Genomic DNA, 16,515 nt, shown 5'->3' with positions numbered 1-16,515 from the left:
GCTTTATTTTTTTGATGGCATAGCTATTTTTGAAGCTGAATATATATATATAAAAACCACAACACAGTGAATATCTAATGAATTAGTACTTTGCGACAGTCGGTCTTGTAGGTTTTTACATAATACTAATATTGTTCAGATATAGTTTAACAACTAATAAACGAACAGTATTAATTATCTTTTCCTGTGGATAACTTACTCCGAAAAACGTACTCGCGAAAATAAAATAATTGAAATATTTCTGCAGAATTGTCTACTGTATATTGAGAGTATGTAAATATATTCAACAAGATTTATCTTACTTGGCTCATAGTAGTCATAGACTCTGATAGGAGCCGGCTGCGACTTTGCAACTTTGTCCGTCCTGAAGGCGTCCATAGTTACACACAGGGGGGTCGTGGTAATCTAGATAAAGTGAATTCGGATTACAGATTAGACATTAATGACTGTATATATAAGTAATATAAAAATGTAATAAAGCTCTGACACTTTACCGAAATGACTAAGGATTTCGTCGCAAAAAATTGGCCGTTTCGGTCAAAGGGTAAATATGATCCTGTCGACAAAAACTAGGTTGACGAGTTTCGAATCGATCTCATTAATATACCTACACAGAAACACGCCAAACACTAGCTGATGGATGACTTTCTACTAATTTTTAATGTACACTGTCTGTATCACTTAAAAGCAAATTATCCTTTATGAATAAATATATATATATAAATTTGTGCCGTCAAAAGACACGGAGCATTAGCAAATACAGACCTCAGACTATAGATAATGCTTCCAGTTCATCAATACATATGTTTCTTTCTGTGATAGAGATAGAGTGAAACTATTATGTTATACGGACAAGAAACTGATTTTTTCCACAAGTTAATGTTTATTATTTGGCTGTGAGACGTGACTCATGGCAAAAGCATCGTATGCTGTTAAGACACTGTACATTAATTTGAGGTCATTTCATCATTTTAAGGGATTGTGTGGACGTCGTTATAATGATCTCGGGAAAAATGCTGATAAAATGGTGCTTTCCAGATAGTCATTTTTCAGCAAGAATTTGGTCTAGAGCAAAATATCGATAATTGTTCTTTAGTTAAGATTTCGTCGTCGCAATAAATGAATGATTAACAACAATCGGAAGAGTCATGGGAAAGAGTCCTTTAAATTAAATGAAATAGCTACCATTCTTACTTATTGAAAGCTTTAACAGTTAATTATTCGTTGTTGTTATTAAACACGTTTCACGAAATATCTCACCTTAAGCTAAACGTGTTACCAAGCTTATTAGAATAACATCAGAATCGAGATGGCATATCTTGAAACGAGCTTACGATGCCTTCACTTGAAACGCCACATGATGTCGTCACAAAGATATTACCAAATGGTACCACTTGTTGTGGAAGACACTTGAGTTTTCGAAATCGTTACTTGTGGTGATCATTCGTTAATAGCAGTTTAATATCCTAGTTCTGATGATACTTATTGATCAGCATATTGTACCACCAGTCAATGTTTGCTGATATAAGTTATTTTTTTGAGGGTTAAATAAAAATCTACCAATGTCTGCTGTTTATTTGTTGTGGATAAAAAATCTTTCTACTTCGTTTACATTTAAATTTTCCAGTATAGATATTTAAAGCAACGTTTTGCAATAACAAGAAAACCGTATTCTTTGATCCATGACCTAAAGGACCACAGAAATACAAAAGATGAAACATGTTAATGCAGTATTTAAGGTAAGTCTATGCTTGGTTAAATGTTCATACCTCGTCAAAGTACAAAATGACCTTGCGATTCTCCGTCTCAGTCTTCTTCAGGGTGGCCATTTTCCCTATGCTTTCAACATCAGGGGCGAAACCGGTCGGCACGCCAACTTCCTGCACGGCCATTCCACTGGCTCCAGTTTTCAGCCACCTGTAATCCCAATTAATCGAAGTTTTAAGTACGATGGCATTGCTGGCAATAAATACATGGACTGATAAACATGCATACACATTTTCAGAAGGTTTTTTCTTGTTGTGCATATAAGAAAAAAACATGCTTTTTCGTATTTGTTAAAAAAGTGACTAACATTACTTTATACAATACATGAATTTAAATTCAATTGAAAAAAACCACTTCTTACTTTGTACAGGATCGGACTTTTAGGGAGTTGATTGTTTCTTCGATAATCGTAACATCAACTTCAAATGATGGCTGTTCGACCTCTTGCTCAACATTAAAGAATACAGATACCTGTAACAAAATATAACTGCATGTTACGTGGGTAAGATATTTAAAAGCTATATTAATTTCAGGATTTTTAAAATGGTACACTGATATTTCATGCATAATCGTGGTATTATTATCGTTACTTGTATTTTGATGAAACAAAGCAGCAAACCTCGACTAGGCCCATTCCACTTCCGGTTCCTGTAACAGTTACGTGGCTTGGTATGGATGGGAGCTGAACAGAAATTAATTTGCAAACTCATAAAATATATGGACTACCAAATCGTAAAGCACAGTGTTGAATGGAATACAAATCTCTAGTGACAACAGTCACCAGTTTGAAAGATGTTATAAAACATACAATCTAATGTTTCGACTTACTGTCTAGCGGAAATGCTACTTTCTCATAACGAATTATATATTCAATGTACATTCTTTAGTGAAAAAGTGAAAAGCCTCTCTTTTATCTGGAAGAGGTAAATAATAGTGCACAGTGGCAACGTTATTAAGCAATTTGATAGAATATAAAAAATACTTGTTCAAACTCTAGTAGCAAAGCTCCAAATTTAAACGAGTTTCAGTACTATCTCTACTAAACATTTTCAAGTATTTTGGTGAGTTTAAAATAATAAATTCAAGTAAATATCTAATGTATTATCACCAGTATAAAATCTACTTACTTCCAATGATTGAAGTACCAATGCATTCTGTCTGGTGACGTTAAACTTGTGAGTAGTTTGTCCAGCTGTGATTCCGATTTGCATGTTGAAGTGTTCAGAATATCCGATACGAGCGAACTCGGACAAGGACTGTAGTGCTAATACGGTATCCTGGAACCAATATAAAGATGATTTTTCCAACAGTGCAATTAAAATATAAAACATTATATATGTTAAACTTTGGATGAGGTATATAATATATATATGTATATGGAATTTGAGGAAGATTCCTCCTCTTTTTTTCACTTTTGATTTTAAACCTCCCTGAACCAACACAAAAAATGCATGAATATAAATAAATCTATTATGCTTGGTGACATCGCTCAGTTGCAATTTCAATGCCAAAGCTTTCACTACAATCTTATCAACGCGACATTTATTATCTGAACTGTAATATCTATTTGGAGGTAACAAACACATTTTAAATTTTCCTAATGACGTTTATCCTTTTTCATACGTTTGTTTAATCGTAAATCTGTACTGACCTGAGTTGAAGAAAAGCCTCCATTGGGATTCCTCTGCTTTGTGATCCATTTCATGAAAGGAAGCCCTTCAGTAAACTGACCGTTGTGAGCAAACACCATTAGGCCATATGACGTCATCTCAATATCCACTGGCTTGGATTGCTGATGGGGTGGGGACCAGTAGTGGCCGGTTGAGGATGAGGCTGATTCTGGTTCATGCCAGTGGGTCATACCGTCTGTAAAGAAACAAAACCGTGAAATAAACGATATGATGATACAAAGACAACATCAAGGAAAATGTTCCAATATTATAAAAAGTATTTTTCGACCATTATAACAATTATAAAGGGTGAGAAAGGGAACAGCACAAAGCATCCCAATGTTTGTTTACAATTAACATTATTTTATATATGATATCTTAAAAAGTTTGGTAGTTTTCAATGAAATGTCATTCAAATTGTTGACAGATGTGATGATATGATAGGATGTCATATGACTATGAAACACTCTATACGCTTTATATAGTATTGCCACACGGAATTGTCATCATAGGGACACAGAAGCAGTAAAGATACGAATGATAATGTTGCAATGTATTCAGTGGATTGATGTGTGTTTCTTCAATATCTTTGCTAAAAGGATAAAGAAGATTAACCTGATTACGTGGAGGGAGAGGGCATATAAGTCGGCAAGTAGAGAGGTGGCACATTCGACGCCTCACAAAAACGAAACACGTAGTTCGCCTTACACAGAGAAGGCGAATCAGTTGTGTCATAGTTTTCCAATAACCTTCTTGGTAATTAACGTTTCTACACTCCCTCACCTTTTTAGGAACAAAGTAAGTCTATATAAAACAATTATGCAACAAGCAATGCCCAACCACTGACCTCACTATTATCTAAGAAGGAATCGCAAACCTTTAGTAACTGCTGTGGCCATGAGTTTATGGAAGGTTGTTGCGGAGGAATGACTTCTTGCTAAAGTCAATGCGTAGCTGCAAATGGATAGGCCGTAGGGGTCTGTCATGGCGGATACCTCTCCCTCCAGGTATGTCTGGGCTTTATTGGCTGCTGATTGTATCCTCAGGTGCACACCCTGTAGATTTAAAAATATCACTGTTGCTTAAAAATGATTTGATATAGCATTACAAGTACTTGCTTATAATACAATATACAATAACATAACACATATTATAGTCATGAATATCTAGGTGCTTGTTATATATTCGGTTAGAGGCAATGTCCTTTAATGCGTTTTAGAACATGTCATTCAGCATTACAAGGCAGAATTGAAAACACCATAGGTTTGATCTTCAACAATTACTTATTTCCACATGTGTGTAAGACGATGACCTGATGTATAACTTACTCCTTGCAGGTCACTGTTTTCCAGTAAGGCGATAAGGACGAAGGCGGTCAAAGAAGCACCGGAGGCAGATCCACCCTAAATCAGAAAACAGATCAGACGCTTTAACATTAAGATGCATGGTCATTTGAGAACAAACATGTATAACATATTCACGTTAAAAGCAAGGAAAGACGGTCACATAAATTACATTGCTTACTATTCTTGTTTTACTAATTTATTAAGTCAATGTACCCTGTAGCAGCCTTAGCATTCTGTTATTTTTATCCTACAGTGATGTGTGTTACTGGCATAGATATCAGAGGCATACTAGGGTATACAAGAAACCAGGTACAATGAGATATAAAGTAACCAAGATATCTAATAATACCTTCAAAAATAAAGTTCAAGGATCATGAGAGAGAATCCTCATGTTATATAACGTCAATCGTCCTTCTCGTTTGATAATAGTTAAATTCATTTTGCACACTAAAATATTAGTTTCTTAACTTATTTTACACATGAACTCCCTCATTTGCATAATAACATCAACATTACCTGCATGTTCTTATGAATGATACGACCAGGTTCTGGGAAGGAACCATTTGCTGCCTGGCGGTTTATCATCCAATCAATAGCTCTGGTTAGAGTTTCATCATCGATAAAGACATGACGTTTCGCCTGGTGGAATGACTTCGCAACAAAAGCCGTTAGCCACATGCTACCCGATGGGTCCCTGTCTCCGAAAGCACTGAATGATCCATCCCAGTGCTGGAAAGTTAGTTCTCTTTGGTATCCTGTAAAAATCACATTTATTGTACATTATACAGACTGACACATTCAAAAGTAACAAACCGGAACATAACTGGCCATGTCTTATTCAGATGTAATGAATAAATTGCAATGTATCATTGCTATATTATTTGACCGATATAATTCATTCAAGTTATATTTCGCATGTATGTTTTAGAAATAGAAACACGTTTCTTGTATTTGAAATTTTGAACATGGCAGAATAATATTTTATTATCTTCATATAAAGTATTGTTGACTGTTTATACATTTCGGCTTAAGATTTTCTTACCAAATACTAATCATCCATGATATTTTTAATTAAATTCATTCATCGAAATCTTTCGCATTATATATTAAGAAACGTTAAAAAACATAACTAGACAAAATACCTATATAGTTTTAAATTTGATTTGTTATTTCAATATAATTATTGATAAACACAGAGGTTTTTCTAAAGAAAAAAGTGCAATGTTTTGTAAAAAAAAGAATCCATTACACACATACTTTTTACCTGAAGAGAGAAAAAAAAGTAATGCATTAATACTATAAATTACTCATTTTTCGTATGACACTTACTTTTGCTTAAACCACGTACAATTTCGATCGCGGTTTCAAGAGCGACGCGATTTCTTTTCTCAGTAAATTAAAGGAGCTATGACTTTGCGTAGTAAAACAAAATCTCATGTAAAAAGTACGGAATGGTGAGTTTTCGAAATGAAGTATAGGGGTTATACATAAAGTTTACAGTTTTTATCGAAGTTAAACAAATGAAGCATATGAGCATACCTTTCTCCATAAAGTTGATCGCTTTCTCCTCGACACTTGATGTCAACTGGTGGGTATCGGTGAGATAGTTAGTTACAAACACATCAGGTGCGAAACCTAACATCGTCTGTTCTCCACATCCGGTTGGCATGCGCAAAAGTTTGTCTAGCCCATTGACCGTTGGTCCCATTAAGTCACCTACAAAAAGAAAATGAATAAGTTGTTAAAAATCTTTATTTTTTATTCCATTTAATTATTTTTCACGCAGGGAAGGTCTGCAAAAATCTTCAAAATCGATTTGACATTTCCGGAATCATACAAAACAAGCATAAACACGAATCAAGGAAATAGTCTTTCGTAAAAATATTAATCTATGTGATACAATACGTTATCATATGCTGCGTTGACAATATCGTTTAACATTCACAGCTTTTTTACGATGCTTTCATTCATTTAAATCAACTTCTTGAAAAAATATTACAGATGAAAACATACCGATAGCCGAAACATGCACTCGATGTGATCCGGCGACGACCCCAGCAGGTAATGTGACATCAACTGTCTCCGCGAAGTTGGTGTTGTGTTTCAGGTCAACAAGCATCGGTATATTGTACTCTTTCGGGACACCTTCAGCCTTATCGTGAAACAGGTTACATAATTCTTAGTTACTGTAATTCCTTGAATAAACCTTTCTCGCTGAATTACAAACGGTATCTAACGTCCCATCGACCGAAATACCCACTACGTTAGTAAGTATACTTATATTGATACTCAATTTGAGTTTATATCAGATTTTTTTATTTTACTTATACTGATACTTTTAAATAATACTGATACGGTAATAATAAAAAATATCTACGTGAGCAGTAGCAAATTCCAGAATTTATCTATTTTACGTATATTTATTTCATTGCTGATAATCGATCACTTCACGGAGGGCCGTCTCAAGATCAATAACCCTGTTTTGTACGAGCGCAAAAAAATATCACTTGCGACAGAATTAAGATATTCGTGCGAACAGGACTACAATCCATTTAAATCCTCATTCTAGGACCCATTTCAAAACCCGAACCATAAACAGGGTTGAGATTTTCTCTATCCATTTCTTTCAGAGGTCATTGTTTTTGTATGCCTCCACTATGAGTCGAACTAGGGACCTATGGCCTACTATTCTTACTCTCAACCGAGTGAGCTAAAGAGAAATTCTCCCTAGATAGGTTGGTAGTATTTTACCAGGATGACATAATAACGCAATGTGTTTATTTAGGTTTGATAGTGGAACCCATGACTAGTGGAACCCGTGACTATTAGCTATTCAGAGTAAATAAGGTTTTCTCTGGTGTACGTACCCAAAATCAGTAAAGATAACGTCATGGAAAGTTTATTATATCATAATCTTGAATAAAATCATAAATGAATTTACTAGTGCTGTTACAAAGCGCTTACCATTACAAAACATGTATACATATATATTGAAAAGACAAAAGTCCCGTTTCAAAGTAAGCCTTATTATTATATATTAATGGTTTGGATTAAGTAGCGTTTGAAATATGTCCAAGACATGTTCCTACCTGAACATACCACAGACCATGCTGACTTTATACGGACACACTAAAATGATGAATCGAGTTCGAAAACAAGTAAACAATATCAGCAACTGTACCTCAATAAGGAGTTGTCGCCTAACAGCGTCGGCGGCCAACGTAGACTGGGCCTTCACGTTAATACTGACAGAACCAAGGCCGGCAGGAACCACAGGGAAAAACACAGATTTTGTTCCACCAGCTGTTACCTAGAGACACAATATCGAGATCTACAGTAAGTCGTGAAACAAGGGTTCGGTTGTATTTGATAGGTAAAATATGGTTAAAACGTACTTAAAACACACATAAATGCAATCAGCAGTATACTCTATGATGTATTATTCATATCGAATAACATCTTGTATATAAAAATTACATCCTTATGGAAATATTTGAATTAATTTTTGATAATGATAATGAATAGATATATCGTATACTGATTTTCAAACATTATCTATGATGTATTTTCATAATGGTTCAGTTATTTGCATTTCATGGTTTTCAATTTAAGAAATAAAATAATTACCGAAAATAAATAATTAAACATTTCATCGTAGATAACAAAATCGAAACGGAAAAAATTGAAACGTTCTCAATATCTGCAGTTCTGCAGCATGGTTTTTGATGGACAAATATGGGAANTTAGGAGACTAAATAGAACTTGCAACAATTATATAACTTCATAGAAAAAAAATCCACAAAAATAGATCAGCTAGAATGTAATCCTACACAGGAATGTCAACAGTATGTTCAATACGATTTCTATCCGGTATAGCGAACACGAGAAAACTTTTTTTATTATGTGTTTTGTTAGACAAAAAATAAACTACCCAAGATTTTTGAATGGAAATTAATTATCTAGTTCATCAGATAAATGCATGCAATAATTTGCTATGCGTCTACCTGGTATTGGTTATTGTCTCGACAAAACAGCGTTAAGCTAAACAAAAAATGGGATCAATGAGAAAAAAGATGTTTAGGAAAATATATCACGCTAACAGTTAGCCATATGTCATCTGTTTAATCCTCCTGATTGGAATTTGTATGTAAAAGAAATCTATGACATATCGTTTTCGTCATTTGTCCAGTATGTATAAAAGTATACCTCTAGATAGTTTTTGGTCCGAGCTAATGTGGTAAGATTTTGAAATGACTTGATTCTAAGCAAACATTAGAATTGAAAAGTATATGTATGTCCCTAAAACATTCTAGATTTGGATAAACAATGGCTTAATTGATGATAGTTAATTGTATTTTCTCTGTTGTTATATCTGTATAACTACTTACGTGTACAGTCTTTGTTGTTGTCTGGGCGATGTAGGACTCTGTGCCATGTGTATCGAATACGACATTTACCAGATCATCATTCTTTTCTAATGTGACAACGACCTGGTATGTTAGGAAAAACATTAAATAAAACACAAAGAAAGTTCAATCAAACATGTTACTTACGGTCAACGGTGTTCAAGAACGGACTGACATTACTAAAAAGACGTCATGTAAATACCACCCTTTATTTATTCTTTTATGTGCACATTGCGATGATTATCTGCTTGCTTAATATATAAAAGTGATTGTAAGCCTTTATTTTTGTTTTACAATTATAACTTATACTATTATCCATATGTAGTTTAGCGCTTTAGAGTAATTTTACAAATTATATTGGGCGCTATATAAATGCAGTATATTATTATTATTGGATTTTTAAACTTTCCGTCAGCGCCAACTCAAAATGATCAAAATGTAAACTGTTTAAGTCTACTCCTTCAGAACAAAACAAGATATTAAAATATTTTCATTTATATATTTTTCTCTTTGAAAACACATGAAAAGAAGAATGAACAAAAACTGTTGTATGTCGTTTTGAAATTGCCAACTCTTAATGATTTTGTTATTCTGTGTCATCTGACTCAGAAATATGATACGACGCTGAATATACGTACGTCCATATCCATAGTCATATAGTTGAACACATTGGCCTGCAGTACGAGTTGTTCTCCTCTCACAACTGAGTAAGGCAATGTCAGGCTGACAAAGAATGGTCTGAAGGCTTCAACCTGTNAAATACAACTAAAAATTTGGAACGAGAGTAATATTTTTACAAAATGAATGCAATTATGATACAATATTGAAGAAAGCAGCCTTTCCAAAACGGATAAAAGTTCATTGTTCTTGATCAATTTATAAGTTCAAAACTATTGTTTACTATGGTAAGCGTGCCTTTGCGCTTGTTGGAGCGATTCCGAGACCACTGGTGGCGTGGACAGCAAAGGCACTGGCAACCCATGACGTAATCGTATCCGGGACTGTGGCAGCAATGGTCACGTTGCCGTCTGGTCTACGTTAGTTAACAAATCGAAAAGGAATGTTGTAATGGATAATGTATGCTTTGTATGTTACGACCAATCATTATAAAACAGTTTTATAGTCTGTAATACAGGTATTCGATTTTATCATATTCTTTAAGCGTCCGGAAAAAATAAAAACAAAATATTTGAGACATTTTGTCTTTAAAATATATTTGACTGCACAAAAATAATCAGATTTACTATACTCAGTATAATAGACGTATTGACATTTTATTGTTGAAAACAAATGTATATTTTAATATCAAATAAATAACAATCACTCATACTGAGCTGAATTTGAAATATATTGAGTTATGAAATATTTAACATGTGAGAGACATAAGAAGCCTATGTCAGATGAAGGTGCAGGAAGGCAAAAAGTAAGGCAACAAAGAAACAACTAAGCATAACATATAAATACAAAAGAACAATTCTAGCAATAAATGTAAATAGCCATATGATGTAAAGTTTTAAATCAACACAATTTTATTCTGTTTTATGATTAAATAAGTATATAGTTATAAGTCGTTTGTTGCTGTAGTTTTCTACTGTCACAAATAATAAAATTATTGTTTTTATTAAATGTATACAGAGACAAGGAAAAGATCTAGCAAGTAAGCTGTTCAAGAATAAAGAGACATTTTTATTTTCACGTCTCCTAACCGTTGCGAGTTGTAATCAGAACAACTATTGAAGATTAATTTCCCCGAGTTGAGAACACATGGCGTTTGCTTTTTTATATGGTATTTAAAATATGTTTTAAATACTGCTTTTTTTTCTTCTTTTTTTAAAGATACTTACCAGTCTTACAAATTTCAAACAACGAACAAACGTGTTTTTCCTCGAGATCCTGCCGTCTAAATCCAACTTATGGAAACGGAGCCCATATGTGTGATTTCAACAAGAGTCATATTTTTAATTTGGATATCGAAACTAACTTTCTTTCTCATTTTTTCAATATATACTGTACTTTTTTATTTCAATTTCTAACCAATTTAAAATCAGATTTGTTTTTGCCTGAAAGCGGTGTTACGAGAGTAAATAAAAAGCCAGACTATTGTTAGCAAAGATAGGCGCGGGATACTACTAAAGCTGGGGTTCATAAAGGAGTAAGGGGAACAGACTAATAAGGGCTATTGTAATAATGACCTTCCACTGGAATATCACAGAATGTATTTTGAAAGGAATATGAGCTAACTTGGCTTCTCTTGAAATAAAGCCACTTGGTATAACGAACGTGTATGTTCTTTGTTATTGAGTCAAGCATGAAGAGCTAATTGTTCCACCATTATAGTGGTATCACTCAGTGGAAACCATAAAGTGTTGTGAGAAGAAATCTTTACCCAATTGTTTCATTGAGCCAGAGCCATGTTTCTGGAAAATCATAACGAATTGTCTCCACTTCTTTCAGCAAGGGAGTTCCTCAAATATCACCAGAGGCCAAGCCAGTTGCCGTACCAGCACCCATTGAACCACCCATAGCAGGACCCATAGCAGCACCTGAGGCCATTCCATTTATAGCCCCAAAACCACCACCACCCCCTCCCGCCATCCAAGCAGCGGCCATAGGAAACATTTGGGGGTTTTAAAACAACAAAATCCTTCTAGGCAAGTGCAAATATGATTCGGACTCAGTAAGAATTAAATTGTCCATNAGTTCTACCTAATGCTGTGTGATAGCGTCAGGATGGAGAGCGAAGGGTCGACAATTTTCTTTCATCTTGGACCATTAAATTCTAAAGCAGAAGGAGTTCACTGATCGTAATGTGAAAATACTGGGTCGGGGACGAGTGATCCTAACTTAATTTTATAATTTTAAGGTCTAATTTTGTCTTTCACATAATAAAACTTTAATTTAATACTTAGCGTATCCCTTTACTCTTTTGCAGCTTTATTGTAGTCTTCTCTCTGTTCAAGACTATTAGATACAGTTTAACGTGCCAAATGAGTTGAATATACACTTGACCCCCTTTCATGTCCTTCGAAAAAACAAAATTTGTTTAGAGCAAAACTCGAAAGATTTTCGTTTAAATGTTATGCGGCGAATTGTATTAAGAATAAGCCATATTTACACCGGACCACAGAGTCATGACACGTGCAGAAATATCAGGATAATTGATAGACGCCTCACATATAAAAAAAAAACACTATCATTGGAAAGGTATCTAACTAAAAACTCCGTGATAATATTTATTTATAGATATAGATACTTCTATTTAACCAAACATGTTTTTTTATCTAAAAACAGATACTCTGAAATAGTCTATGGGAAGTGTAGAGTACATGTATAGATGAGTATAGTAAATTATAACACGGAAAAACATCGCTAGACATTCAATACTCCCGTACTGATTAATGGGCGGCAATAAAATTAGGTTTTTGTCCACTTATGTTCTACAATAGATATGCGCATGTATACCTAAATTTGTTAACTTCGAATGCAATGTAATATGAGAATTACCTCGGACGACTATTGAAAAAGTTGCTAGACATTCAATACTCCCGTACTGATTAATGGGCGGCAATAAAATTAGGTTTTTGTCCACTTATGTTCTACAATAGATATGCGCATGTATACCTAAATTTGTTAACTTCGAATGCAATGTAATATGAGAATTACCTCGGACGACTATTGAAAAAGGAAATATCATGGGAAAGGTAAAACAGAAATAAACGCGAAGTTGGGGGATGCATTCAGTTTAGTTCCATGTGTTTCTAATCGGAAACCAATAGCAACATATCACTATAAAACTTAATCACAGTGAACTTAACAACTTTGAATGTGGATCATTTAAAATTGGTATGATCTTTACTGGGTATGTATTTCAAAATTATTTTGCATCTTAACACTTAGGATGGTACTTTAGACAATTGTATAATTATACCCAGGCCTAGATGAAAAAGTGGCGGATGGAGGGGGATCATGATGTAGGTTTTTCTACTTTTTGGGTTGTGCGTTACGTACGTCTTATCTAAAGCTTCACTAGCCTAGCAAGCATGTGATTCATTCAATTAATTAATTAGCTAATTAGTTATTATTGAAGAAAATCAGCTGAGTGTTCTTAAAGGGCAAAGAGTAAACTACATGTACCAGATACCAAGATAATGGTTAGAGAACAGTGTATCAGATTTCCTTCTAAATACCATGTAACAGAGCGTGAAACAAGAAGCAAAGCTGACATACGCACATGAAGCACAGGAAGCATGATGCTAGACAAACATCTAATGAAGAAAGAACAATACGGATGAGCGCATTATCGTAGCGTAGCACCGGCTGTGAAAATAACAATTTATTCATAATAATTGTATGATAAATCTTAGATTTCTCTTTGTTCATTTAAGATATACCTTCTTTTTATATTTATTCTAAATTATATTAAGCCCGCTATTGTTTGTTCTAGGTATTTGAGTTGAAAATTTTACCCGACAGTTTTATTTAGCCAGAGCCATGTTTCTGGGAAATCGGAGCGAATTGTCTCCACTTCTTTCAGCACATGGACACCAACACCGTCTGGGCCTATTCCAGCGCTAACCGTGGGTCGACCAAACGGATACAAACCGGGATATAGATCCGGGACTCGAATTGAAACAAATACAATTTTAACATAACTTCCAGGGGATGTAGGGTCTATTTCGTGTGAAGAATGATATGGTAACATGCAGCGATATCATAGATGTCTTCGACACAACTCGGCAAGAGACGATAACTGACCTCATTAAGAATTTCACAATACGATGTGGTGTTTGTACCAGTCATTTCCATCGTTCAATGGGGTCTACTTAACGCCAGTGATCGTTGTAGTATCCTATACGTCTAAAGATTCACGCATAAACTGATATGGTGTCTAGTTATTAGGTCAGCAATCCGTTCCCATGGAAACTGCGTATAAACCTCATATGTGAAGTTCAGTGCTTGTTAGTAAGTAAATATTTGACAATTCCATAATAAATACATTAATTGTTACCTGATGTAAATACTGATACATGTATACCATGGTTCCTGATTTTGTAGTAGTTACCTGTAGGTTATATTTACAGGTATTGATAGAATATGCAGAAATCTCAGAGTGGTGTGGTATGGTGGAACTGTGCAGTAATTGCAAACTCTTGATTCTAGTGCAGCAGTTAGAACTGCGCGAATCTGTTATTAATGCGGTATGATATTTCGCTAGTATCAATGACAGTATTGAATGTCATACCTAATAACCACTGTAAGTATGACTGAAAACAATAACTTAAATACGAAATAAACAGAAGCACATATAAGGAATTAAAATAGTCAAATGAAGTCAAAATTTACTGCAACAAATAACCATTTCGTCATTTTAGGGCTTGTGCCAATAGGTTCTGTTTTAACAGAAGGCGTCGCCCTCCGTGGGGACAGAAGGGAGACAAAAAAGTTTAAAGCATTGTATGTCCCAACTTAACACGAACTGTAGAAATACCGATCATAACCATTGTGACTGTCAGCGATACAAATTCTACCGAAGTGTAAAAAAAACTAGCATCGCTTTTGCAACAAATTTTTACATGAACTATATACAAGTGGATTAGTGAAGACGTTGGGATAATATCATTTAGGACCTAGAGCGACAGAACGATGATTTAACACCCCTATACATTCAGTTGATACGACAGAAAGCTGAGAGAGAGAGAGAGAGAGAGAGAGAGAGAGAGAGAGAGAGAGAGAGAGAGAGTGGGAGTAGGGATAATAACTCAATAACAACTAATTTGACTGGTGGGTTAGAGAAAACTTAGCATCAAAAGGTGCTATAGTACCTCTTTATATAATGGGATAGGAGAAATAGCTAAGATATTGACGCACTGAAAAAGCTTTTCATTAGCAGATTAGAAGGACAGTTTAGATAATTCAGTAAAACTACAACTAACTATAGTGTTTATCCTACAGTCCTATTGAGCCAAAGCCATGTCTCAGGAAAGTCGGAGCGAATTGTTTCCACTTCTTTTAGGACATTATTACTAGGAATAATACCAATAGGTTCCATGGGCTTTTTTTCATATTAGACGGAGCTACTCCGGGTACAGATATGGGGCCATAGAACGCCATATCAGTATCGGTAAATATAGGATATGCCAAACAATATAGTTTTAGAATATATTTGGAAATTCGTACCCTTTTCGGAGTGGCACCTTCGTGGGTTACAAAAATCGCCGGCGAACTGAAACAGCGTGAAAATATATCTTATACCGCGAGGAATTAAACATACAACAAACGAGTTTCACCAAGCGATTTAAATATTCATTTTAAAATACCTTCCGTTGAAAATTTACCACCTTTCTGTTGAGGAAGTCATTTTTATTGTGGACGGTTAGTTAGTCAGTCAATGGATTCTAAATGGCCCGTCAACACAAAATAGGTCATTAGGGCTAATCAATTGTTGCGGACGGACTTGGTGAAAAATAAAGCCTTTCACTGAGGTATGCTTCTCGCCAAGGCTTCTCGGGGTTATTGTAATTTTGTTTTGAAGGTCGTCCTAATTTCTTTTTTACTTTATACTGTATCATTTTTATGTGGACAAACTGTACAATTTACAACCATGCAAACGAATATTAAATCATATAAGCGCATCGATGCCCCTCATATGATTTAGTAATTCCTGTTTTTATTTCAATAAATATCCAAATCGTTGAAATGCCTTTTGCTGACAATGCCTACGGCAATGAAGCCCGGACAGCTCAAACCATTATGAGTTTAAAATCAGAGAAATAAACCCCAGAAAACATCGATATATATACCCATTTCAAGTAAATAAATAAACGTATTTAAAGCATTCAGTGTTATAATTGTCTTCTATCTATAAATCAAATCGTAATGAAACAGAAATATTTCCATTCATGACAATCAAAACTCATGTTTTGTTCAATAAACAATGTTTCATTAACCGTTTATATGACGTTATCATCGGAATTTCTACCATGTGAATGATAACTAATGAATTAAGATATAAATGGAATTTCATTCTACAGAAAGTAGCATAAATTACTTTTTACGCAGGTATATGGCTTTTCCATTTTCATTCAATTTTTGTCTCATTTTTTATACCCGCCCGTATTGATTTCGTAATGTTTGACCCTGCGATGAATCTGGCCTCTTACTCGAAGGCAAAAATAGCGTGTATAGGCATTGCCTGTGCCAAATCCTATTCTTAATTGCAACAATAAAATAATTTTGAAATGAAAGGTAAAAATGGATGCAAATAACACGGAACGAGAACATCCAGAACATACACTGGAAGATATGTTACATTTTCTAAAACAGATT

At 34.5% G+C, this 16,515-nt stretch overlaps 1 protein-coding gene across 10 annotated transcripts in view; it reads right to left on the bottom strand.

Annotated features, from left to right (window-relative positions):
- Positions 1 to 16,515, bottom strand: part of LOC110466205 (CD109 antigen-like) — an 81,024-nt gene that overhangs the window by 894 nt on the left and 63,615 nt on the right. For 6 of the 10 annotated variants that reach the window (XM_021522574.1, XM_021522582.1, XM_021522579.1 and 3 more), the window contains exons 27-34: positions 4,766 to 4,840; positions 4,315 to 4,492; positions 3,419 to 3,633; positions 2,895 to 3,044; positions 2,387 to 2,449; positions 2,129 to 2,238; positions 1,770 to 1,917; positions 303 to 405 (exon numbers count right to left, since the gene is read on the bottom strand). In XM_021522574.1, coding sequence (XP_021378249.1) covers positions 303 to 405; positions 1,770 to 1,917; positions 2,129 to 2,238; positions 2,387 to 2,449; positions 2,895 to 3,044; positions 3,419 to 3,633; positions 4,315 to 4,492; positions 4,766 to 4,840 — 1,042 coding nt within the window. Of the gene's footprint in view, positions 1 to 302; positions 406 to 1,769; positions 1,918 to 2,128; positions 2,239 to 2,386; positions 2,450 to 2,894; positions 3,045 to 3,418; positions 3,634 to 4,314; positions 4,493 to 4,765; positions 4,841 to 5,299; positions 5,539 to 6,322; positions 6,500 to 6,796; positions 6,936 to 7,964; positions 8,094 to 9,171; positions 9,274 to 9,827; positions 9,942 to 10,104; positions 10,223 to 13,655; positions 13,810 to 16,515 lie in introns of all 10 variants that reach the window. The other 4 variants (XM_021522583.1, XM_021522577.1, XM_021522576.1 and 1 more) reach the window with 4 other exon arrangements.

This window comes from Mizuhopecten yessoensis, unplaced genomic scaffold (genome assembly GCF_002113885.1).
Source record: "Mizuhopecten yessoensis strain PY_sf001 unplaced genomic scaffold, ASM211388v2 scaffold11125, whole genome shotgun sequence".
NCBI lineage: Eukaryota > Metazoa > Mollusca > Bivalvia > Pectinida > Pectinidae > Mizuhopecten > Mizuhopecten yessoensis.
Note: the sequence above shows the minus strand (reverse complement) of the source record. Positions and strands in the feature narration are given on the sequence as shown.